General features: G+C 41.5%; 1 protein-coding gene across 1 annotated transcript; it reads left to right on the top strand.

Annotated features, from left to right (window-relative positions):
- Positions 1-673: 673 nt before the first annotated feature.
- On the top strand, positions 674-17,029 carry LOC121450014 (all-trans-retinol dehydrogenase [NAD(+)] ADH4). The gene is made up of 9 exons (XM_041654676.1): positions 674-734; positions 3,026-3,127; positions 4,376-4,514; positions 5,840-5,927; positions 7,669-7,900; positions 9,565-9,825; positions 12,629-12,758; positions 14,077-14,215; positions 16,436-17,029. The coding sequence occupies exons 1-9, from the start codon at positions 717-719 to the stop codon at positions 16,458-16,460; spliced, it is 1,134 nt and encodes a 377-aa protein (XP_041510610.1). The 5' UTR covers positions 674-716; the 3' UTR covers positions 16,461-17,029.
- Positions 17,030-23,612: the final 6,583 nt, after the last annotated feature.

The raw sequence follows: 23,612 nt of genomic DNA, 5'->3' as shown, positions 1-23,612 counted from the left end.
GCACTGGAGATAGCTTCAAGGATGACTCAGCAACTAAGGCCACTCTTCCAGAGGACATGGGATCAATTCCTAGAATCTAAATGGCAGCTCACAACTCTCTGTAATTCCAATTCTACGAACTTTGATAAGCTCTCTGGCTTCCATGTGTTACATACACAAATGCAGTCAAAACACCCATATACATGAAATAAATAAATAGAGGCACCGTGAACGATCAACACACAGAACTAAGGTGGAAACACATGAAGGGTATACATTGGGAGTCTCTTCACACAAGCTTACTAATAAACAAAACTGAACTAGTAGAAAGGACAGAAAACTGTGTGGTAAAATCACAAAAGTGCAAGGAAATTATCAGGCTGTAAAAGAGAAGAGTGGGGAAGAGGAAAGCTCCAGAGCAACTGAAACATCTTTACTAAGTGGTTATCTGTAACTCGGCTTTATACAATTGATGTGCTTTTCTCTATTCGATATATTGTAATAAAAGATAAGAAAATAACTACTTAAAAGAACTCTTGGTGCCAGCTTGGAGCGATGGGTTTGTAGATGACCTATGACAGTACAAATGTCACAGGAGGAGTCAGGCAGGGCTGTGATTGGACAACCAGCCAGCAGGAATGCTATTTATTCAGTTCTCAGCACAGGACACAGAGCATTCTGGGTAGAGGTGAAAGACCAGTCACAAAGACACTTCCAAAGCAAGCTTCCCGAGGAAAATGGGCACCAAGGGAAAAGTAAGTAAACAACCTGTATCTACATTTAGCTTCTGCTTCTGTTGGGTCTCTGCACATTTGCTGAAGATGCTGCCCCCCAGGTTACAATCAAGGCACAGCAAATTAAAGCCAACTAAAGGGAGAGGAACAGTCCACAAGCTAGAAATTGGTTCTAAGAAAAAGCAACTCTGGATTTGCTGAAGTCTTCTTGGGTACTCACACATTATTTAAATGAGGATGAGGGGAAAATTAAGTTACCTCTGCTCTAAGCATCAATGCAGCGTGTGTATTTATAGCATGGGAATGAATGGGACAAGGTAGATTACTAAATGCTGTGTGTATGACCCCATGTGAGGACACCCGAGGGCTTTACAACATAAGGAGAAAGAAAGTAATAAAAGTATAGGTGGATTTTTTTTATTACTTATATTTTGAAATTTCTTGTAATGAATGTATATTGCACTTGTAATAGAAGAAATAACAATTTAAATCATAATTAAATATTGCAAAGAACAATTGAGAAGGTTTCAAATGGTTAAAAAAATTATTCCAACAGTACAGGCAATAATAAGGACAAAAGATTATAGACTTTCTTTCAATTTCCTTCCAATTTTACTTATATTTGAAATTTAAAATGTAATTTGAGACTAATTAATGTAAGAATTAATTGTAAAACTTCCTGTGTTTTGCTTCTTTTCATGTACTTTAACTCAATTCTTAGAAAGAACAATTTTTTTTTTTACTGAGCTATACAGTTTTCTCCACTCCCCTTCCTCCCTTCCTCCCCCTCCCCTTCTACCCTCTCCCATGACCTCCACACTCCCAATTTCCTCAGGAGATCATATCTTTTTCTCCTTCCCATGCAGATCCATGTATGCCTCTCTTAGGGTCCTCTTTGTTGTCTAGGTTCTCTGGGATTGTGAATTGTCAGTTGGTTTTTCTTTGCTTTATGTCTAGAAACCATTTATGAGTGAGTACCTGTTATATTTGTCTTTCTGGATCTGGGTTACCTCACTCAATATGTTTTCTAGATCCATTCATTTGCCTGCAAATTTCTAGATGTCATTATTTTTACTGCTGTGTAGTACTCCATTGTGTAAACGTACCTCATTTTCTTTATCCATTCTTTGGTTGAGGGGCATCTAGGTTGTTTCCAGGTTTTTGCTATTACAAATAGTGCTGCTATGAACATAGTTGAACATATGTCCTTGTGGTACAATTGAGCATCCTTTGGGTATATATCCAACAGCAATATTGCTGGGGGTTGAGGTAGGTTGTTTCCTAATTTTCTGCGAAATTGCTATACTGATATCCAAAGGAGCTGTACCAGTTTGCACTCCCTTTACCCCACATCCTCTCCAGCATAAGTTGTCATTAATTAGTGTTTTTGATCTTGCCCATTCTTACAGGTGTAAGATGGAATCTCAGAGGTGCTTTGATTTGCATTTCTCTGATGGCTAAGGATGTTGAGCATTTCCTTAAGTGTCTTTCAGACATTTGAGATTTGTCTGTTGAGAGTTCTCTGTTTAGGTCTGTAATCCATTTTTTATGGATTACTTGTTCTTTTGATATCAAATTTCTTGAGTTTCTTTGTATATTTTGGAGCCTGGTCTACAAGAGCTAGTTCTAGGACAGGCACCAAAACCTACAAAGAAACCCTATCTCAAAAATCAAAAAGGACTCCTTTGCCAGTGTGTTCAAGTGTACTTCCCACTTTCTGGAAGAGAACAATTTTTATTTAACTTACATTCTACTGATAAATTGACTGTGTAAGCCACTTCCCAGATTTTTTTTCCTTACAATCTGGAGACCTTAATCAATCACAAGTTAGTGCATTTAGGGTGGCATTTTCTTCTCTAAAAGTTCTAGAATGACAGGAATACCTGTTGGTTCAATGACCACACTCTAACAGCAAATCACACCTATTCTAATGACGGGCTCAGGTATTTTAGAGCTGGTTACAAATGCGCACTGAGCATCTACCAAAACTTTAAGCCTTATAATTATATATCTTCTTTGCTATAGAGATAAATATGTAGGCATAGTATTAGGGTAAATCTTCATATATCTGTTTCTTCAAAAGATAAAAACTACAATGGCTATAGCATATACATTAACTTATGCTAAGAAATCATCCCCTGAAGATAATATAAGTATTATCTTCATTACATGCATCTAGTCACAAACCCCTTCTTCATATAATCATGGCACTGGCCTGTTTGGACAAAATCCCCTTATTCTATCTTTCCCTCCCTCCCCTCACCACAATTGTCCCTCTCACCTATCTTCTCTCTCCCTCCTCTCTCTTGCAGGTTATTACATGCAAGGCAGCCATTGCCTGGGAAACAGGCAGTCCCCTTTGCATTGAAGAAGTTGAAGTATCTCCCCCTGGGGCTCATGAAGTTCGAATTCAGGTAAGCAGGGACTTTAGCAGGGCAACACATACATGTCTCTGAACTAAACACTGACTTTCTCCTATGGCCAGCTATATTTTTAGATCCAAATTTAAAACGAAGCATTATCATGTGTCTTAGAGTTTCTATTGCTGTGAAGAGACACCGTAACCATAGCAACTCTTAAAAAGGAAAACATTTAATTGTGATGGCTCACTTACAGTTCAGAGGTTCCATCTATTATCATCATGGCAGGAAACAAGTCAGCATGCAAGCAGACACAGTGCTAGAGAAGAAGCTGCGAGTTCTTACATCTTAACTCACAGGCAACAGGAAGTGGTCTGAAACACTGGGTGTGGCTTGAGCATATATGAGACCTCAAACCCTGCCTCTGCAGTGACACACTTCCTCCAACAAAGTCACACCTGTTCCAACAAAGACACCCTTCCTAATAGTGTCACTCCCTTTGGGGATCATTGTCTTTCAAACTACCACAGAATGCTTTTGTACAGTGGGCTTGAAATTTAATTCAACTATTTTAATATTGACAATAACCCTAAGAATCAGCAAAGTAACTTAACTTTGGATTAGAATTAGGTTTTCTTTTTGTTTTCCAAATGCTAATTATAGGAAAGTGATATTTTAAAAAGGGAGAGAGGGAAGTAGGCCCAAAGCAAAGGAGGCTGAGAACTTGGAGAGCCACCCTGGACCACAGAGGTCGTGGTGCCAAGAGGAGGGATTAGGGCTGGGTCAGTAGGGAGGAGTAGAGCAAGTCCGAAGTTATCCATTTTCCCTCTGGACCAACCTATCACAGGCTTGTGTGTGAGGATGCATGAAGAAGCCTCATGCACAAATCTGAAGAATCACCCAGGGACAAGTTGGAGAGAGATTTGGACATAGTTTCTCTTTACTACAGGAGATTTATTACCTCCACTTCATTTCAGGCAGTCTCCACACAGCAGAACAAGTGGTGTAGACCTATGTTCTCCCCACTGCCTGGTGTGCTTTCTCTCATCCCTCTTCCCTGAGATTTTTCCTCTCCTAGAGACAGTATCACCAATGTTGTTTCTTTTTTCCAGCAACAAGAAAATTAGAAAACTAAACTTGATTCCAAGAAGAAAAGAATATAAACCTAGTAATTGTATAAGTCCCCTTTTTTCAAAATATAACTCTTTTACTGAATACTAGTACTGCTATAATGCTCCAAGACACCATGGGGCCTAGGAACACAGCTACAGAATGACAACTCTAGTCGGTCTTGCTTTGTAGGTAATCGCCATGTGTGTGTGTCCTACTGACATCAATGCTACCAATCCTAAGAAGAAAGCTCTCTTCCCGGTCGTCCTTGGCCATGAGTGTGCAGGAATTGTAGAAAGCGTTGGGCCAGGAGTCACCAACTTCAAGCCAGGTATTTCACCTTCTGATTTCAGTGGACTAGAAGTTCTCAGCCTTCCCTGGGAAGACTCACAACTAACAGCCTGTGTTTTTGTGCCATCTGGACTCCGCTTACAGAGTTCACCTTTCACAAAGGAACACCTACACAAATAATCTGTCATGGCATAACAAAAAAGCAGAATATCTGAAACCAGAACAGCCTAATAAAATCCTGGAAATGCAGCCACTTTATTCACATAAACAGAAAAACTGTCCTATAAAGCAAAGTTACAGGGATAGTGTAAACTGAAGCTTCCGCGGTTCACAAATACTTCCTGCATGTGAAATGGGAATTTACTTTGTGGTTATGCCAAGAGGGAAAGCTTGTAGAAGGCTTAAGGGGAAAGCATCACACACATGTCAATGTTAGCTTAAGTGTCACTTTGGAGGTTCATAAGATAAAACATAAAAAAAGCAAGCCAGTGGCTCATCGTATTTTACAACAGTGTACACTTGTCATTTCCCATGTGAGAGTTGATGAGCCATATCACCCCTCCATCCAAACTTGGAAACATATTAGTATTTTCCATTCCAAGCATGAGCACAAAAACAGATTGCTCCCTCAAACCTGCATCCTTGAAGGTGTGACCAGTGTCCACCTTTAGTCCTCACTGTCATTTACTGGCTGTGTGATTAGACTTGCAGTTTTTCTAAATGATAGCTGTGAGAAGTAAAATAACAACATTAGTGATATTTGGCTGCCACACACTAACTGCTGATCACATGTTAATTGCCATCATGTTGGTCATCATGGAACCAAATAGGAACTGGATGAGGAGCTAGAAGATATGGGATTTAAAAGTAAATCAGAAGGATGCAACATGGGCCGTGATATAAAGTCTATGCTCTACTTCTAGCCTACCATGTCCTCCCTCCTTTGCCCTACAAGGATGCTCTCTACTCCACACAGGGTGTTTGGAAAGGCAGCAAACAAAAGTCATACCCAGAGACGTCAGGGAACAGGTGCCCAGCCAGAACTCTGCACCTGTTAGCACCAGTACAGGTTGTTACTTGGCTGCTGAGCAGATTAAGAAAGAAAAAAAAGTGCAGTACTTGAAAGAACCCACAAGTTCTATTTTACTGAAATAGTATATTCTTGTTGAATATAAAATGTATACTATGAAAAAAAAAGTGGTGTTTGCCACTGATTTATCTGAGAGCAAGTTTTCTTAGGGCTGGGGATCAAGCCTGAGACCTTGCATAAATAGGCAAGTTCTCTGCCACCAATCACATCCTAGCTGCACTTCAGAAACTACAGCTGCACCTTAGGTACCTTCTAACTATGGCCTTTCTTTCTAGGTGACAAAGTAATCCCATTCTTTGCACCACAGTGTAAAAAGTGCAAGTTCTGTTTGAGCCCTCTTACAAACCTCTGCAGGAAACTCCGGTAAGTCCCCTTCACTGTTAATAGGAGTGTAAGTAGGCATAAATGTCTCAGACACACTGGCCAAACATACATGGAGGTAGAAAGATGAGTAAGAACCTTACACTTACTAATTCTTCTTCTATGTGACTAGAAGACATTGTTCCAGACACACAGGAAGAGAAACACACTAAAATGTTCAGTCACATGGCTTATAAGAACAATAAAAACCATAGAATGACCTTCAGTGAAAGAACAGATTTATCTACTGCTAGACAGTGGCACAATGAAATACCATATAATGAAAACAGATAGACTTAAAATACACACACTAGCCTAATTTTGCACACATGTTAAGGGAAAGAAGCAAGATGCTAAAGGACATACTTTCTGTATCACAGAAAGACAGTACCAGAATTTATGGTTACATGTGTATGTAACAAAAGTATAAACACATCACTGGAACAACAAATTCCAAGTTCAAATTAGATCTACTTCTAGGGGAGTGAGCGTGAATATGTAGGAGCACATCAGCTTACTCCAGGCCCATACAGCTTCAGGTACTGAACCCGGGTTTTTCCACAGACACTGTGACTCAACAGTTGTGAATCTTACTCACCTCGGACTGATTTTATTGATACCACAGAAAGATTTATTTGTCTTGAATGCTGATTGAAGCATGTTATTTAGGAAGTTAAAGCCTGGGCTGGAGGGATAGCTCAGCAGTTAAAAGTGGTCACTAGTATTGCAGAGGACTCAGTTACCAGCATCTGCATAGTGGCTCACAGCCACCTATAACTGCAGTTCCAGAAGATGCAGTGCCCTCTCCTGGCCTCTGAGGCACCTGCACACATGTGCTACACATACACTCATGCACACATACACACACAATAAGCAAATATTTTACAAAAATAAAATCATATGACTCATACCCATGCCTCTGTTTCTCTACATACAAGAAGATACTAACATCCGTTTTCAAGGTTGAATGAAAACTATACTTTTTTGCAAACTCTTAATAAAATGATGGATTTAGACCATGGCCAAGAATTCTACTGGTATAAGAAGAGAAACAACAATATGCAATGACCTCTCCAGATGGATCATATTGTAAGCTTTGAAGTATTCCCCCAAAAACTGTGAATTCTGAATCAGACATTTCTATAAAAACTTCTAACTTAAAAGGCAATGCTGAGACAGAGAGACATGTTAAGCCAGCTTGCAGTAGAATGACCAGCAACACTCAAAAGGGGGGGAAATCTATGGGACTGGCGACTCCAGTTTTTCACAAGGAAATTACAATATGGGGGTAATTAAAAAGACATCTTAATAAAATACAGTTCGCCAATGTGCTGGGATGTCTCGATACAGATGAAACCGTGTGATGTGGGAGACGAGGTGCGCACTGTGGAGGGAGTGGCAGGTGAAACGTGACGGACTGGTCAGGACTTGACAGTTAGCTAAGCTGGAGGTCACTGGAATGCATGGAGGGGCATTTTACTAGTCTAGTTTTAGTTTTACTTGAACTTTCTGTCAGAAAAAAAATATGGCTTGGCAATAGAGCCCTTAAAAGAGCTCCTGACACACAGAAAACATTCAACAGAAGTTTGTTGGCATTCACACTAAAATAGTTCAAAAATAGTATGTATGAATATGAAAAACACCATATTATTTTCCCAACTTTTCCACTGAATCCCATAAAACATTCATGACAAACATATGATATACAATATATCTTCTTCACCGAGTCCTTTTCTTTTTCTAGGAACTTTAAGTGCCCCAATATTGATCAAGAGCTCATGGAAGACAGAACTAGCAGATTCACCTGCAAAGGGAAGCCAATTTACCATTTCATGGGAGTCAGTTCATTCTCTCAGTACACTGTGGTTTCAGAAGCCAATCTTGCTAGAGTCGATGACGAGGCAAACCTGGAGAGAGTTTGTCTGATTGGATGTGGGTTCTCATCCGGCTACGGGGCTGCCATCAACACTGCCAAGGTACAGCATTAAATGCCATGTAGTCTGCAAACAGAGGTTACTGGGAGACAATGTCGTATGTAGGAGATGGAATTGTTCTCACAATCTGGCCACATTGCTTATTGCCACTATAAATTAGCTGTATCATTTACTGCCCCTGTGACTTTCTTTTTCCACATACTGGGGCTTGAACCCAAGGCCCTGAACCTGCTAGGAAAATGCCGTACCAATGAGCTACATCTCCATCCAGTTCAGCCTCTGTGATTTTATGCGGGCTATTATATGTCTCTAAATAATCATATCAACAGTTGTGAGCATATTGTTATATTGCATATTAAGCTTCATATAGATGTGCCCTTGATTTAAATACAGCTCACTTAAACATGACCTCTAAGTATGATGCTCACCCATGGACAACAACTGCAGAAACCCCACCTATCTCCATTTAGTCACCCAGCTTTCCCCTGGTTCTGTAAATTATTCTCCCTCAATTAATAAGAATTTACCCACCCCCCATCCCTTCGCGGTTTCAAGAGAGTCTGTTCTTGCAAGATGTGTTCCTGGGATCCTATTAGAATTTGGACACTCTTGCAAGGCTGACTAGGATACAAACAAAGAGAAAGATAGTTTTTTTAAAAAAAAAGTTTTCTTAGGTGGATACCTCAGACATCCCTGAAGCACTGAGGCAAAGAAGCCCCCCTCTCCTTGCTGACTCCACTAGATACTTTAGATACAAGTGAGTCTATACTATCCATGGAGTCGGTTTTTTCATTGGGCCACCAGCTCAATGATACCCTATTTCAAAACCAAACTAAGAAAGAGAGAGGTGGGTTGTAAATGACTGTGTATGGTACAAGAAAAGCAAAACGGTACCGATTTCTGACTGAAGAATCAAGAACAGTTTCATGGAGAGAATGCTGTTTAAACCAGGCCTAGATGGATAGGTTTTATTTTAATTTAAGGAAACGGAATGGAAAGTACCCTGGCTGGACTCAGGAGGAAGATACTAAGTCACAAGGAGAGAAGAGTGCCACCATATATGGCTGTAGTGAGAAATCGTAGAAATGAAACTAAAAATTTACCAAGTATGGTATCTCATGCCTGAACTATACAGCACTGCAGAGGCCTACGCAAGATTGTCTCAATGAACGTTCAAGGCCACTGTAGCCTAAGAGTGTCTCCAACAAGCAAATGATTATCATTCAGTTCCATGCAAAGACAGTCAGACTTCATCCCACCTAAAAGAAGTGACAAGTTGCAATAATCAAGTGTATCCACTAACACTTGTAGAAATACTAATGGTTATTCAAAAACAACTGTGCAGCAAAATAAGGTCCATTAGAACCGCAGATGCCAATTCACCTCTGACCCAGCTTCAATGGGAAGACAACACCTTCGGAATGTGTGCGCTTTTTTATTGGTTCCTAACATCACTGAAGGGCAATGTGGAATAAGAATTCTTTCCACTTGGGTTTGCTCCTTATGAACTGATACGTTAATGGCCCTTAAATAAGTTTACAACTTTTGGTAGGAATGCATCTGCCTTCACACTGGCAGGTTTTCACCACTGGATACATCATAGCTTTATAACAGGCATTTTTTAATGTCATCTTTCCCTCCCCCGTGAGAGACAAAGCTGAGAGAGAGCATCGGCTTTCAGCCACTCTGTATTCTCCCACCTGCAGGTCACCCCTGGTTCCACCTGTGCCGTCTTTGGCCTGGGCTGCGTAGGCCTTTCTGCCGTAATCGGGTGTAAAGCAGCAGGCGCCTCCAGGATCATAGCTGTTGACATCAACAGTGAGAAGTTTCCCAGAGCCAAGGCCCTGGGAGCCACTGACTGCCTTAACCCCAAAGACCTAGATAAACCCGTCCAGGATGTCATCACTGAACTGACCAACGGAGGTGTGGATTTCTCCCTGGACTGTGCAGGAACAGCTCAGACCTTGGTATGTGGATTTCTCTCCCTGTCCTCAGTCCCTGCATCTCACTTCTAATATGCTCTTTAATTACCAGCTAATAAGGGAAATGTTTCTAGCGAGCCATGTTTCTAGCAGTAGATGTCCTTAATATTAATATTTTCAAAAGCCAGAAAGAAAAGAGCTGTGAGCCACAAATCATCGACAGCCACACTGTCCGTCAAAGCTCATTGCTGCGGCCTCTGCGTCAGTCTGATTTTGTTCTATAATGAACTGCCTGGGCTTTTGATGCTTACCAAGAGAAAAGGTTTCTTTTGCTTACATTTGGAAGCTGAAAAAAATCTAAACAGCACAGGGCCAACTCGGGTAAGACTCTCCTCTCTGCGTCACCCCACGAGTGGGATTACGGTGGGAGTACGTCTGTCCACTAGGCCTATTAAAGATCCCACCAGTTATCAACATGGCCACACAGAAGACCAACTCATGAGTCCTTCAAGGACATGGTCAGAACAAGTCTCAGTTATGGCACTTCATAATGCCAGTGTGGTCTGTGAGCTCAGGCCTCCAAGACAACAGCCATACCACTTGCTTACACGTTTGCTCTTTTGAGATCTCTTCTTAGGAAGAAAACAATAGTTTCAAATTTTGTTTTCCACGATGACTCCAATTAGTTCTCACAGGTAACCTGGGGGTTCCTTATTTTTACATAGCTAGGGAACTTCCCCGCCTCCATCAGGTCCAATGAAAAAGGGGATGGACCACCCATCACAGACAGATCATCTCTATAGTTTTCAACTAGGGGTGCCCAGATTTGTTCTTCAGTAAATAATCACATAGTTTGCATTTTCTTTTTTTGTTTTGTTTTGGTTTTTGTTTTGTTTTTCGAGACAAGGTTTCTCTGTGTTGCCCTGGCTATCCTGGAACTCACTTTGTAGACCAGGCTGGCCTCAAACCCACAGAGATCCGCCTGCCTTCCAAGTGCTGGGATTAAAGGCATGTGTCACCATTGCCCGGCTGTACTTTCTTAAGATACCGATTTTATTTTTGCTTGTTTGTGGACAAAATGACCAAAGAATTTATCATCTTACTTATCCACCTTTCTTCTTCTTGTTTCACTGATGTGGGTGAGAAGCAGCTGCGATGTTTCCCGTGTGAGTGACACAGTCATGCACCCTGTTACTAACCCTGCTCTTCCATGTGGCTAAAAGGGGGAAAAGCTGTAAAGATGCACTTGGTGCTGTATCCTTCCCTGGGTCTTACATGACCAGTGCATTCTCTGGAACAGAACAGAGCCAGGAAGAAAGCAATTCCGTCCTGACAGGCTCTAGCAGGTGGTAAAAGCTGGTACACATTGACAGCTACTGAAGACAGCACACATTCAAGGCTTATCTGTGCTGTGCTCTGTATTCTGGGCTTCCCACCCTGCAGTCTGCTGAGCTCCATGTCCATTCTGCACATCCCACAGCTCAGTTTTTACAGTGAAAGGCAGCTTAGCGGCCACAGTTTTTTATTATGATAGCTAGCATTAGACTTCGTCCTATTTAGGGTTTCTACTGCTGTGATGAAACACCATGACGAAACACCATGGGGAGGAAAGAGCCTTTTTGGACAACACTTCTACATCGTAGTCCATCATTGAATGAAACCCGGACAGACACTCACACAGGGCAAGAACCTGGAGGCAAGGAGCCAATGCAGTGTTCAGCAATGTGAAGCCAGCAAAGATTTTTGAAAAGTATCACCTCAAAAGTTCAAAATCAAGTTGGCCACAAAGGACGTGAACAAAATTTGCATGTGTCTTCTCTCTGAGACTCAGAAGATCTAAAATGTTTATCTGTTTGCCTTGTGGCTTTCTACATGGAATGGCTTCCACACTGAAACTTGTATTTTCAGTTTTTAGCATTTCTACATGAACCCCAGATTTACAATGTTCTCTGTCTCAGTCAATGGTTAGCGTATATCTCCATCTCTTGGGCTGCTCTTCCATGTGGAGACCCAGAAACCAAGGAAGTTCAAATCCATGGCCTCACAATCTCAACAAAAGACAGACCTTACAGGCAGGATATATCCTAACTGTAGGCTAAAAAATGCAGGGAAACAAAGTATTATTTTCTAGCATTGTTTTGCTCAATTTTAAACAGCATTTCTTCCCATTTATTCTACTTTTAAATCTGAGTATTCAATGTGTGCCTCATTTCTCAGGCTCTATTGAGTCACTCACTAGCTCTCTTTTCATACTTTTCAATATTTTGATCCCATACCCCAGGAACGTCTTATATTTTAGTAAATGTTTGTGTTAGATTGCCAAACCATTACTGGTTAACATTTATGCTCTACAGACTCTTCTTAATTCCATGTTCATGTTCCTCAGTATGCATGTTATACTTTGCAGGCTCAGCCAAACAATGGTATTCGTACAAGGTAAAACATGTCCCATTTCCTTTTGATATCTTTTTGATTGTTAAGATTATTTTTTAAGCCAGTTGTGATAACACATGCTTTTAATCCCAGCACTGGGGAGACAGAGGCAGGTGGATCTCTGAGTTTGACACCAATCTGGTCTACAGAGGAAGTTTCAGGACAGTGAGGACTCCACAGAGAAATCCTGTCTTGAACTACAAACAAAACAAGAAAGAACTGTTTTTGTAGGTTTCACATTACAGAACACTAGAGCAGAGCCTCAAGGGTCAATCAGATGAGGTGATGACCTCCTTAGCATAGCCTCTTAGGTTACTGACATCGTACAAAATTTCCTGGAGTACTGTATATAGGCACACTAGAGTTCATGTCTAGTCCTCTACTTGCCCAGGTAATCTTTTGTTTGACATTGCAGAAAGCAGCGGTGGACTGCACGACATTTGGCTGGGGATCGTGTACTGTGGTTGGAGCAAAGGTGGATGAAATGAGTATACCCACTGTGGACATGATAATGGGCCGGTCTATCAAAGGAACATTCTTTGGTGGTCAGTTTTTTTTTTCAAAGTTTTTTATTTTTCTTACTATTATATAAAATTATGAAAGATTATTGAATTTTGAAAAGAAAAATCATTGGTATAAACACTGAGTATATATAAAAACTACTCCAGCATTTAAAAAGTAAATGAGGGGGCTGGAGAGATGGCTCAGTGGTTAAGAGCATTGCCTGCTCTTCCAAAGGTTCTGAGTTCAATTCCCAGCAACCACATGGTGGCTCACAACCATCTGTAATGAGGTCTGGTGCCCTCTTCTGACCTGCAGGCATACACACAGACAGAATATTATATACATAATAAATAAATAAATATTTTTTTTAAAAAAAAGTAAATGAGGTTTGCATGGAAATATGATTACAACTTGCAAATTGAAATTCAGCTTAAATAACTGGTGGGCTTAGCGGTACAAGCCAGGAATCCCAGTACTCAAGAGAGTAACACAGATGGATCTTGTCTGAGGCAAGCCTTCATATGCTGAGTTGAAGGCCTAGCTGAGCTGCACAACAAGAACCTATCTCAAAAGAAAATGGAAAAATTGGTTGAAATGAGACAATCGGTTGAAAGAAACAAAAGGGAAATTTTGGTCTAATTAAGGTAAAATTCTTAGCTAGAGTGGATAATAATCTTGGTTTTTTCTTATGAAGAAAAACCTTATTATTTATTTACTTACTTATTTTGGTTTTTCAAGACAGGGTTTCTCTTTGTAGCCTGACTGTCCTGGAACTCACTCTGCAGACCAGACTCAGAGATCTGCCAACCTCTGCCTCCCACGTGCTGGGATTAAAGATGTGTGCCACTACTTCCTGGCAAAGAAAAATTTTTTTTTTTTTATTTTCGAGACAGGGTTTCTCCGTAGCTTTTGGTTCCTGTCCTGGAACTAGCTCTTGTAAACCAGGCTGGCCTCGAACTCACAGAGATTCGCCTGCCTCTGCCTCCTGAGTGCTGGGATTAAAGGCGTGCGCCGCCACCGCCCGGCAGAAAATTTTTTTAATATAATAAACCCATAAAATTAAAGGTGGAGCAAAGTTCAAGCTTATTGTATTTAAAGCAACCCAAATCTGACCTAGAAATCTCACCTCTTCAACAAGCACACTTATCTAGATTTAAATAAACAAAAGGACATTCAACTAGAAGGGGACCAGCAGGAGGTGGGACAGGTGACAAGAGAGAAAGCTCGGGATCTATTAACAAAGTAGATTTTGTAGATGTATGAATTCCAGAAAGATGTCTTTAAATAAGAAAAATTAAAACTATTTCAGTACGTCAGATGACAAGCCTTTCTTTATGTGACACTGTGGCCAAATTGCAGGTTGGAAAAGTGTGGATTCCGTGCCACACCTGGTTACTGCCTACATGAATAAGCAGTTCGATCTGGACATACTCGTGACCCATAACCTACCTTTCGACAAAATCAATGAGGCAATCGGCCTGATGAACCAAGGAAAAAGGTAAGCAGCCAAGTCTGTGACTGGGTGGTTTAGAAATCCTTTATAATTTTTTTATTTATGACTTTTTATTTTATGTGTACATGTGAGTATGTGTGTGCACGCACCATGTGCATGTAGGTGCTTGAGGAGGTCAAGATAGGATGTCAGATCCCCTGGAACTAGAATTACAGGCATTTGTGAGCCACCTGATGTGGATGCTGGGAACTGAACCTGGCTCCTCTGCAAGATCATCAAATGCTCCTACCCAGGGAACCATCTTCCAACCCCAAACTTTATGGTTTTTATTGAAACCAACAACTAACCGGATGTCTCTTCTGACTCTACATCAAAATCACCAGATCAAATAACAGCCATTTGGGGAAAAGAAAGGCTTCCATTTCCACAATACACAGTGCTATACGCTATGCGGTATACAGTAGTGGCATATCGGGTACATGTTTTCCCTTTCACAAACAACAGTTAGCTCAAGCCAGTTGTTCCCTAGAAGGAGAGATTTCTATCATAGAACATCGGTTCCTCTGGCCCAGTGTGCCTAAGTCTAGAATCGTTTTCTGTGATTTAACAAAGGGCCTTAATGGTCAGAGCCCTGTGCAACCACTGAGATGTGAACAGAGAGAGGAAAGTATCAGGTATGTATAGAACTTGAGCTCTCTCTGCCTTGGCTTGTCCTGGGGCTCCTGTAAGATCACTTTGCCTGACAACTTTAGATGCACTGTGTCTCAGCATTGGTTCCTAAATATTCATTTATAGCAATGCTCCAAATGAGGGATTCCCAGAGGCTGGGGACTGGGCAATAGTGGGATTAATTATTTTAGTTAATTTACAGCCTATATATAGAAGAGAAATAGGGCAAAGAACTTAAGAGACATGGCAAAGAAGAGGCGAGATAACTAACGTGTTGGGCCCTAAACTAAAGTGAAAGCGATGGGAGTTGGAAGCAGAGAATAAGCATTGCAGGAAGAGAAAAGGGGTCCATGGGGTAAGGACCCAGGTTATTTCATGGAGAAGAAACAGAAGAAAATATCCCACTGACATTTACTGTCCCAATTGGCAAACACGTCAGGCACATCATATCAAAAAGTTCAGAAAAGAGAAAAAAATGATTATTTTTAAAGCTACATTATGTAAACCTAGTAGATAAGTCCCTTGTAAATCTGAACGTGCCTACAGGATTTCTCAAGTCAGGAGTTGGGTTGGGAGGCCTGAGAACCCGGGGCTCATAGCTCTTCTACTGCAACCCCTTTCTCCTGAAGTTCTCAGTCACAGAATGCATCCACAAGGAATGCTAAGTAGTAGTAGCCAAGTGGAAATGTCATGCTGCATTGTTAGCAGAGGGCCGAACCTCCCATATTCCACAAGGAATTCCTAAGCAATTAGAGGATGAGCAGAAGCTTGGGGGTAGGTCTTCCTAAGGTGACTTTCATACTCCCTCACTGGTCCTAAGGGAATTGCCTATCTGTCTCCCAATGGACAAGTGGTCTTCACCACACGGGCACAGGAATCCTATGAGAGGGGAAGTCCTCCTGTCTTCCTAACTCCATAGATGAAAAGGAGGGAAGGGAAAGCACACAGAACACATAACTTCCGTTTCCCGGGTAAAGGACATATTTAGGCACGGCACCTGCATACACAACATTCTTCAGCTGCCACTGTGGGGTCTGTGCCGGGGTTTCTGTCCTTGTTTACACACATGGGGTGACTCGGGAGTGCCATCAGAGTTTTCAGAAAGCAGCCAGCAAGCGCATCAACCTCTCTCTCCTCTGATGTCCTACTTTGCCAGGAGTGGCGTCTTCTCAATGCTAACGCCTCATTCCCCAGCTGGTGTGCCTTAATTCCCAACAGCACCACCAGCAGCAAGGGCCTCCCTCTGTCAGGTCAAAATTCCACTGTCCCCCCCCCCCCCCCCCCGTCTGTCAGCACTGTCACAAATATTATCAACGCCGTGAATGGAGGAAGGCGACAAAAGAGAAGAAATGATTCTTAACGGTGTGGCGTCTAGCAGGGAGGAGTGGGACAGAAGGGGGGGGGGATCTGACCAGAGCACACTGTGCACATGCCTTCAGTGTCAGCATGAGCCCCACTGTTGCACATAAATAGGATATGTTAGTAGCGCATGTTTCTCTAAAGCTCAAACTCTGAAGTGAAAAGAAAAACAACGTGTGTACTTTGGATAAATGTTCATATAAATAGTATTTATTGCTTTATTGTTATTATTATCAGCATCCGAATAATCCTGACCTTTTGAAGATAGAGAAGCAATCTGGAATGTTATCTGATTGGACCTGAGCCTGTCTGGTTGGCTTGCTGCTTCACACGATGAGCCAAAGACAGCTAGGAGTTGGAGCACAAGTCTGCACTTTGTACCTCAACATAAGTTAACTATAAATGATAGGCCAAGTGTGCCTGTAAGATATATTCAGGTTTCCTATATGAAATAACCGATGGTGGGTCTGTGGCTCACGGGCACATTGCTGGCTTAGCACGTGTGAAAACATAAGTGGATGAAGGAATGAAAAGATACCTGACGTATGTATAAATACAATCATATGTTTAGGAATTGTTTAAAACTTTTTTTTCAGAAGTGGGAGTAGGAAATGAAAAAATAAATAAATAGGTCTGGCTATATATCTGTAACTTCTGAAGCTGGGGGATGAACACACGGAATTTCTTACTCTTCACTTTCTTCTATGTCGACAGCTTTCCACAATAAAGAGACTTTTGTACTGCAAAAAACATAGTACACACACATGTGTGTATATATAAAATATTATCTTATTTCTGTGTTCTAATAAACTATAAGCTAATCTTAACAGATACTAATTTCTTTTTTAATGTGTTCATTTCAAACTCTTAGCCCCATTTTATAATCATTCACTACAACCGTAAGTAATGGGATATCAAAATCTACATAAAAGAAAATGTTTAAAAGAAAAAATACATCTATACTCTTACTTTCTCTCTATAAAGTACTGTCCTTTTGCCTGGTAATTATAATACATTAAATTTTGTGATTTGCTGGACAAGAAACAGTAACTGGCACAAGCTGATGCTCTTTCCTCAAGTCAACTGAAAGTAATAAAGAACAAACAGGGCAGTGGTGGTGCACACCTTTAATCCCAGCTCTCAGAAGACAGAGGCAGGTGAACCTCTGAATTTGAGGCCAGCCTGTTCTACAAAGCCAGTTGCAGGGCAGCCAGGGCTACACAGAGATACTCCTATTTCCAAAAACAAAGAGGAAAAAAGGAGCAGAGAACAATGTACCAATGTACTTATAATAAAGGAGATAGGTCTGGAGAAATTGCCAAGTCATTAAGAGCACTGGCTCTTCCAGAGGCCCTGTGCTTAATTCCTAGCAACCACATGGCAGCTGACAACTGTGTGACTCAGTACCAGGGCATCCAATGCCCTCTTCTGACCTCTGTGGGCACCAACCAGACAGGCCTTACCTACATGCAGGCAAAACACTCAAACACAGAAAATAAAAATAAGTAAATCATGACCCTAATCACAACACCTGAGAAACAGAGGCAGAGAGAGACTAGGTCTAATCTCAAAGCCCATCTCCAGGGACACACCTCCTAATCTTTCTCAGTTTCATTCCCAAACATGAGACTATGGGGACCAGTCTTATTCAACCATCACACCTGTTTTGAGTTCTGAGAGAAAAACGTCTCTGAAACCTTGACTGGGGAGAGGGGGGCAATGATATCTTAAAGCAGAGGCTCATATTCCTGGCTGGTTGGTTGTCTCAAAACCATGACACTGATCAAGCTGGTCTCAAATGAATAAGCTATCTTCCTCCCTGTGGCCAAGTGCTGATACCAGGCCTGTGTCCTGTCCCTGCTTCTTGAAAACTGTTTTTTAGAAATAGAAAAGTTGTTCTGGGCATGTTTCCTTTGCCAGTGTTGCGGGGCTAAGACACACTTCCCAGGTATTGGCCTCTCATGCTATCCCAGCATGCTTTGTCTCCTCTTTCAACCTCCCCTCCTCTCCTTTATTTCCTTGATACCTAGATTGCTCCATACCCACCTCCGTTTAAGACCTTTCCACCACAAAATGCCTCATTTTCCATTGCCTTGGGCACTCAGTGACTTTACAGAAACCTCAACAAATGTTGCTACTACTGTTTCTCAAATCTCAAATCTTGCAACCTCCTTTAAAGCAGAACAATCTTTAAATATATAGACAGGAAGCACATTTGGTAACAAGTTTGTTTTCATGTGCATCCAAATAATCTATATTCACTCTTTTTGGTTGTTGTTGTTTGGGGGCTTTATTTTGAGAATTCATATATAAGTGCTGTATTTACATCATTTCTATCCATCTTCTCTCTCCAGCTCCTCTCCCATCCCTTCCCCTACTCCCTCTCAAATTCCTGACCTCGTCTTCAATTGTTACATATATACATACACACACACACACACACAAACACAGATATATACAATTAGAATCTGCTGATCCATTTAGTATCACTCATATTCTCTATGTGTTCAGGACTAATCAACAGGGATTGGAAAACCTATTGGGGATTTCTTCCTAGAGGAAACCTAGCTTCTTCTCTCAGTAGCCATTAATTGCCTGTAGGTCCTCATCTAGGGGTGTGTCTTGTGAGACTTCTCCGGTCCACGTTGCAATCTCAACTTGTGTTGTCATTGTGCCGGTCTTGTATAGGAGACCATGTTATCTTTATATATAGAAGGTATCTTCTATATAGAGAAGACACTATCTGGAGGCAGACTTCCTGTTTTGAGTGGAATTTTTCAATAACATTTTCTATATTCCTCTTTTCTTTAATCAAGGCCAACCTTGGCTACAGATTGAGATCTTATTTAAGAAAATATCACATACAAGTAATGCGGTTTGCAATGCATAGAACACATGAAAGTCTACATTCTGACAGCCGGCTCCTTTCCCCACAAGCACTCTTTCACTAATGAATGCCGCCTCCTGAAAAGCTAGATGCAACACACACTTCAACATGTCCAGACTGCCAGGCCACTGAAACACACTAGGACTTGATTCCCTCCAAAGGGAAAAAACAAAAAGTATTATAGTAATGACCGGTTTTCTGGGCAATGTACTTTCTGCTGCTGTAAATAACTGTCCTGCTCTTTATTTGCCAATGTTCCAGTCGAAGGATTAAAGTTTTAAGGCACATATACCTTCTTTGGGATAGTAAATCTGCATATCAAAATGTGTTTTCCCAACATAACAAGGCACACATTGACTTACAAAAGCTGTTTTGTGTGTCTAACATTATTGACAATATTCATGCACTCCTATAATAGTATGCAGCGTTTGAGTTTAAAAGGCAATCTGATCACAGCACTACTATACATTTGTCTGAGAAGGGCAAAGGGTTTTAACATAACCACTATGCCTCTGGTACCTTAGTTTTCAAAATGCTACCACAGCACCCTCTGGTGTTCCCTTGAAATTCCCATCTCCTAGATGCCTTTTTCACTGAGAGAAACTAGTCAGGAAGAAAAGCAATTTCTATTGACACCAGCAGAAATTGTATTTTAAAGGGTCCCTTCCTCTGTATTATCTAATGTGACCCTCAAACACTTCCCGCTATAAGGTCCCTGAAGTTAGAGCTAGATTCCTAACCTGAGTGTCTTACCGAGCAGCTTCCAGACACTCACCCGTGGAGTGGGCAAGGCAGACTTTATTGTCCACTGAGAAAATCTGTTACAGGAACACACACACTGCTTTTCCAATTGACTTATGAGGATATCTCCGTAAGCTAAACATTTGTTGTTTGGTTTGGTTTGGTTTGGTTTGGTGAAGATTGATGTTTGGTTGGCTTTGGTTTGTTCTGCTTTATTTGAGAGATTCTGTCTCAAAACGTAGACCAGGCTGATCTAGAACCCACAGAGGCCCACTTGCCTCTGCCTCCCTGGTGCTACAATTAAGACATGTATTATCAAGCCCAGTCGAGGTAAACACTTTCTTAAGAATGGATGGGGAAACATGGAATGTTCTTGTTCTTAGGTGATACTTGAAGAAGATAGAGGTGATTTCACAGATTGGGAGTTCAGACAGAGGCAGAAAGTAAACGGTGCTAAAGTATCCCTTGGTACACCTAAGCGACAGAGGTAGAGCTGCCCATTCTCTTCTTTTTCAAATTGTGAAACATTTCAAAATAAAAAGCTAGAGAAGACATTTTGAAGATAAAAATTTTGAGGATACAAACTTGCATGAACACTCAAATATAATAAAGAAATCACTCTTAAAAACACACCACTCCAAAATAACCAGGCTATTGCCAAGGCTACTGGTTGACCTCCACAAACCAACAATAAGGCCCCATTGCCAGAGACGACACCTACACAACTCACATGGAGAAGTCAAGCAAATGCCTACCTAGGGCTGTCACCCCTAATGACAAGTGTCCCTAGTACTGGAAGGTACTCGGCATGCTACCAAAGGAAAAAAGTAAACTCCAACCCACCACCAACTCATCTACAATGATGAGCTGCCTACAAGATAGATGCACTAGTACAATGGTGGTTCAAAGGCTATGGGAGTAACTAACCAACACCTGAATGCATTTAGGCCACTCCATGAGATGAAATCCATCACCAACACTGCTCAGGTGGCCAAGAGTTTGAGACCAGATAGGCCAGGGACCTAGGGGAAAACCGTTCTGCTAAAGGAAGTTTGCCATACAGTGACTGCTAACATTCTGCTATGTTCATAAATGAGAGAGCCTTACTCAGCCATCATCGGAGACGATTCCTCCTGCCGTAGATGGGAACAAACACAGAGACCCACAGCTAGGCAATGTACAGAGAGTGAGAGACCTGAAACACTCCTAAATTGGATGTCTCCATCAGAATCCTCCCTCGGGGCTCAAGGAGCCCCGCAGAAGAAGTAAAAAGATTGTAAGTGCCATACAGGATGGAGGACACAAAAGAAACAAGGCCCTCTAAACACCGGATTGAAGCCCATGTGAGCCCACAGAGACTGAGACAGTATGCACAGGACCCACGCAGGTCTGAACCTACGGGGTTCCAGCCATAAGAGGGGAAGGAGACCCAAGCCCCCAACCCTAACACAGAAGCTATCCCCAATTTATAACCACTCACAAATGAAAAATTAGTGTTCTCCAACAGAGTGTCACTGGGGACACAAACCACTCTTAAGGGCAGGCCCTGCGTCCAGTAGATGGCAAACACGAAATGAATTCATTGGCATCTTTGAAGGTTCTTTGTCTCACATTTTGTCAGAATTTATATTTTAACTTTACAGATCCTTTGTGTATATATTTTGGCTTCTGGTTTTTATGGGATTCCTGTGTATATGAACATCTGTGCTCTCTGGAGCTGTGTTTCTAGTGATTTTCCTTTGCTTCTTTTTCTTCTGTTTATTTTGTCCTAGTCCAGTTTTCGTTTTATTTTATCTTTAGATGACTGCTTGCTTTCTAACAAGAGACAGAAAGGGTATTGATTCAGACAGCAGGTGGGGGTGGGAAGGATCTCAGATATTCAGAATATATTTTAATAAGAAAACTATTTTCAATGAAAGAAGAAAGTAAAGAAAAGATAAATACACGATCTGATCATTCCAGCAGATCTTCCGTCTTCCAGGTCTGCTTCTGATGCTTGCTCTGTTTGTTCAAACTGTGTCTTACTCTTTTGTGTGCCTTCTAATTTTGTTATGAAAAGGCAGATATAATTTACTGGGTAAAATGAACTACAGTGAGTGCAATGCTAGTAATTATAAGGAACAGAAGAGAAGAAAAAACCAGTTTTTAATTCTTTATCTGAGTCTTTAGGTGGCCCTAGAAAGTCATTCACAGTTGCACCTTTTCTTTTTTTTTTCTTTTTAATTCTCACCCCTTTATTACAGGATAGCTAGAGCTAAAGGGAGCTGAAGTTGACTCCTCTCCATTCTCCCTCACTGGCTGGGCAAAGGCAAAACCCATGCTGAACTAAGAACCTGATAAAATAAATTTTGAGGGCAAACCTCAAGAACAGACATGTCTACATTTCTACTCCCTCTAGTGTGGACAGGAGGAAATTCTCTCACCTTCGCTGAGAAGTCAAGGAGGTAAAATTTACAAGAATGAGAAGATCCCCTCCACTCCACACAACTGCATCCTCCCTAGAGTTTACGAGTGCCGGACCAAAGCACAAGAAACCTCCGACAATATGCCAAACACACTTCAGTTTCTTACACCCGTGCTGCTGCTTGAAGGGATGGGATTCTAGTCTGATAAATCGTGATTCTCTGCATTTCTGTCTCTAATCTGGGGGCAGCAGTGTGACTTCACTTCTCTAAGAATTGATAATTCCTCAACTTGTTCAGCTTTTAGGTGGAATATAACTTCTCATCTCCATGCGTGGTGGTCCATAGACTCATATACATATGTTCGGTTCCACCAGAGAGTGGAACCGAACCAGATGAAAGGCTAAGATCAGGAGGCGTGGCCTTGTTGGAGGAAGCATGTCATAGGGAGTGTGCTGAGAGGTTTCAAAAGCCCCTTGCCAAGCTCATGCCTCTCTCCCTCTCCCTACCTCCTTCCCTTCCTCTCTTCTGAACATAACTCTCAACTACTTCTCCAGCACCACATCTGCCTGCTACCATGCTCTCTGCAATGAAGATAACGATAATGGCCTAAATCTCTGAAACTGTAAGCAAGACTCCCAGTTAAATGCTTTCCTGTCTAAGAGTGGCCTTGGTCTCTTCACAGCCCCAGAAGTCTGACTAAGCACCATAGCCGTCAAAGCAGAAAGCAGATGTCCTACTGGTTTTTGTTGTTGTTTGTTGGTTTAAGGAGAGAGGTTGAAAAAATGCAAAGTTTAAATAATAAACCTGAAGTAGGGGAAGGAAATAAAGGCACTCACTAGAATCTGAATTTTATCCCTATCTTGCCCTTAAATATTGTTAGAGTAACAATATTAGATTGTTACCCATCTGACTTCAAAAAAAAAGAAGAAAAAAGAAAAAAATCTAAGCGAAGGAAACAAAATGCATTGATCAAGGTATGTTTTAAAAGATCGCAAAGAAGGGGCATTAATTTAGAAAGGTGTTAGAGATTCGGTCTTCGGGCATCAAGGAAATAGGTAAGAGGCTTTCTGGACCGTAAAAAATAATGAGAGCCTGAACTAGAATAGCAGCAGCGAGGAGAAAAGGGTTACAAGATGTGAGAGAGATTGAAAGGTTAATAAAAATGATTGCAGAGACCAAGGGAAAGGAAGAAGTTGTGTGAGGGGACCAGGGCCAGTTGGTTTTAAGGGGTCAGTTTGCTAAGACCTCTGCCCCATATTACCCCACCATCCTATGCTGACTCGTGTGCTCACTCGTGTCCGCCATCAACCAGACCCTCAGGAAGTACGCCCCGTCCGAGGCCAAACAGGGTCCCTACCCAACCACAAGTAGGAACTGTTCT

This window comes from Microtus oregoni, unplaced genomic scaffold, assembly GCF_018167655.1.
Source record: "Microtus oregoni isolate MIOR12 unplaced genomic scaffold, Mior012 000000F_ref0000247, whole genome shotgun sequence".
Lineage (NCBI taxonomy): Eukaryota > Metazoa > Chordata > Mammalia > Rodentia > Cricetidae > Microtus > Microtus oregoni.
This window is presented reverse-complemented; position numbering and strand designations above follow the sequence as displayed.

Excerpts from the sequence above, each read along its gene's own strand:
- LOC121450014 (XM_041654676.1), top strand. Across the intron at positions 3,128-4,375 it reads CTCATGAAGTTCGAATTCAG|GTAATCGCCATGTGTGTGTG; the intron begins GTAAGCAGGGAC and ends CTTGCTTTGTAG. Across the intron at positions 7,901-9,564 it reads CTGCCATCAACACTGCCAAG|GTCACCCCTGGTTCCACCTG; the intron begins GTACAGCATTAA and ends TCCCACCTGCAG.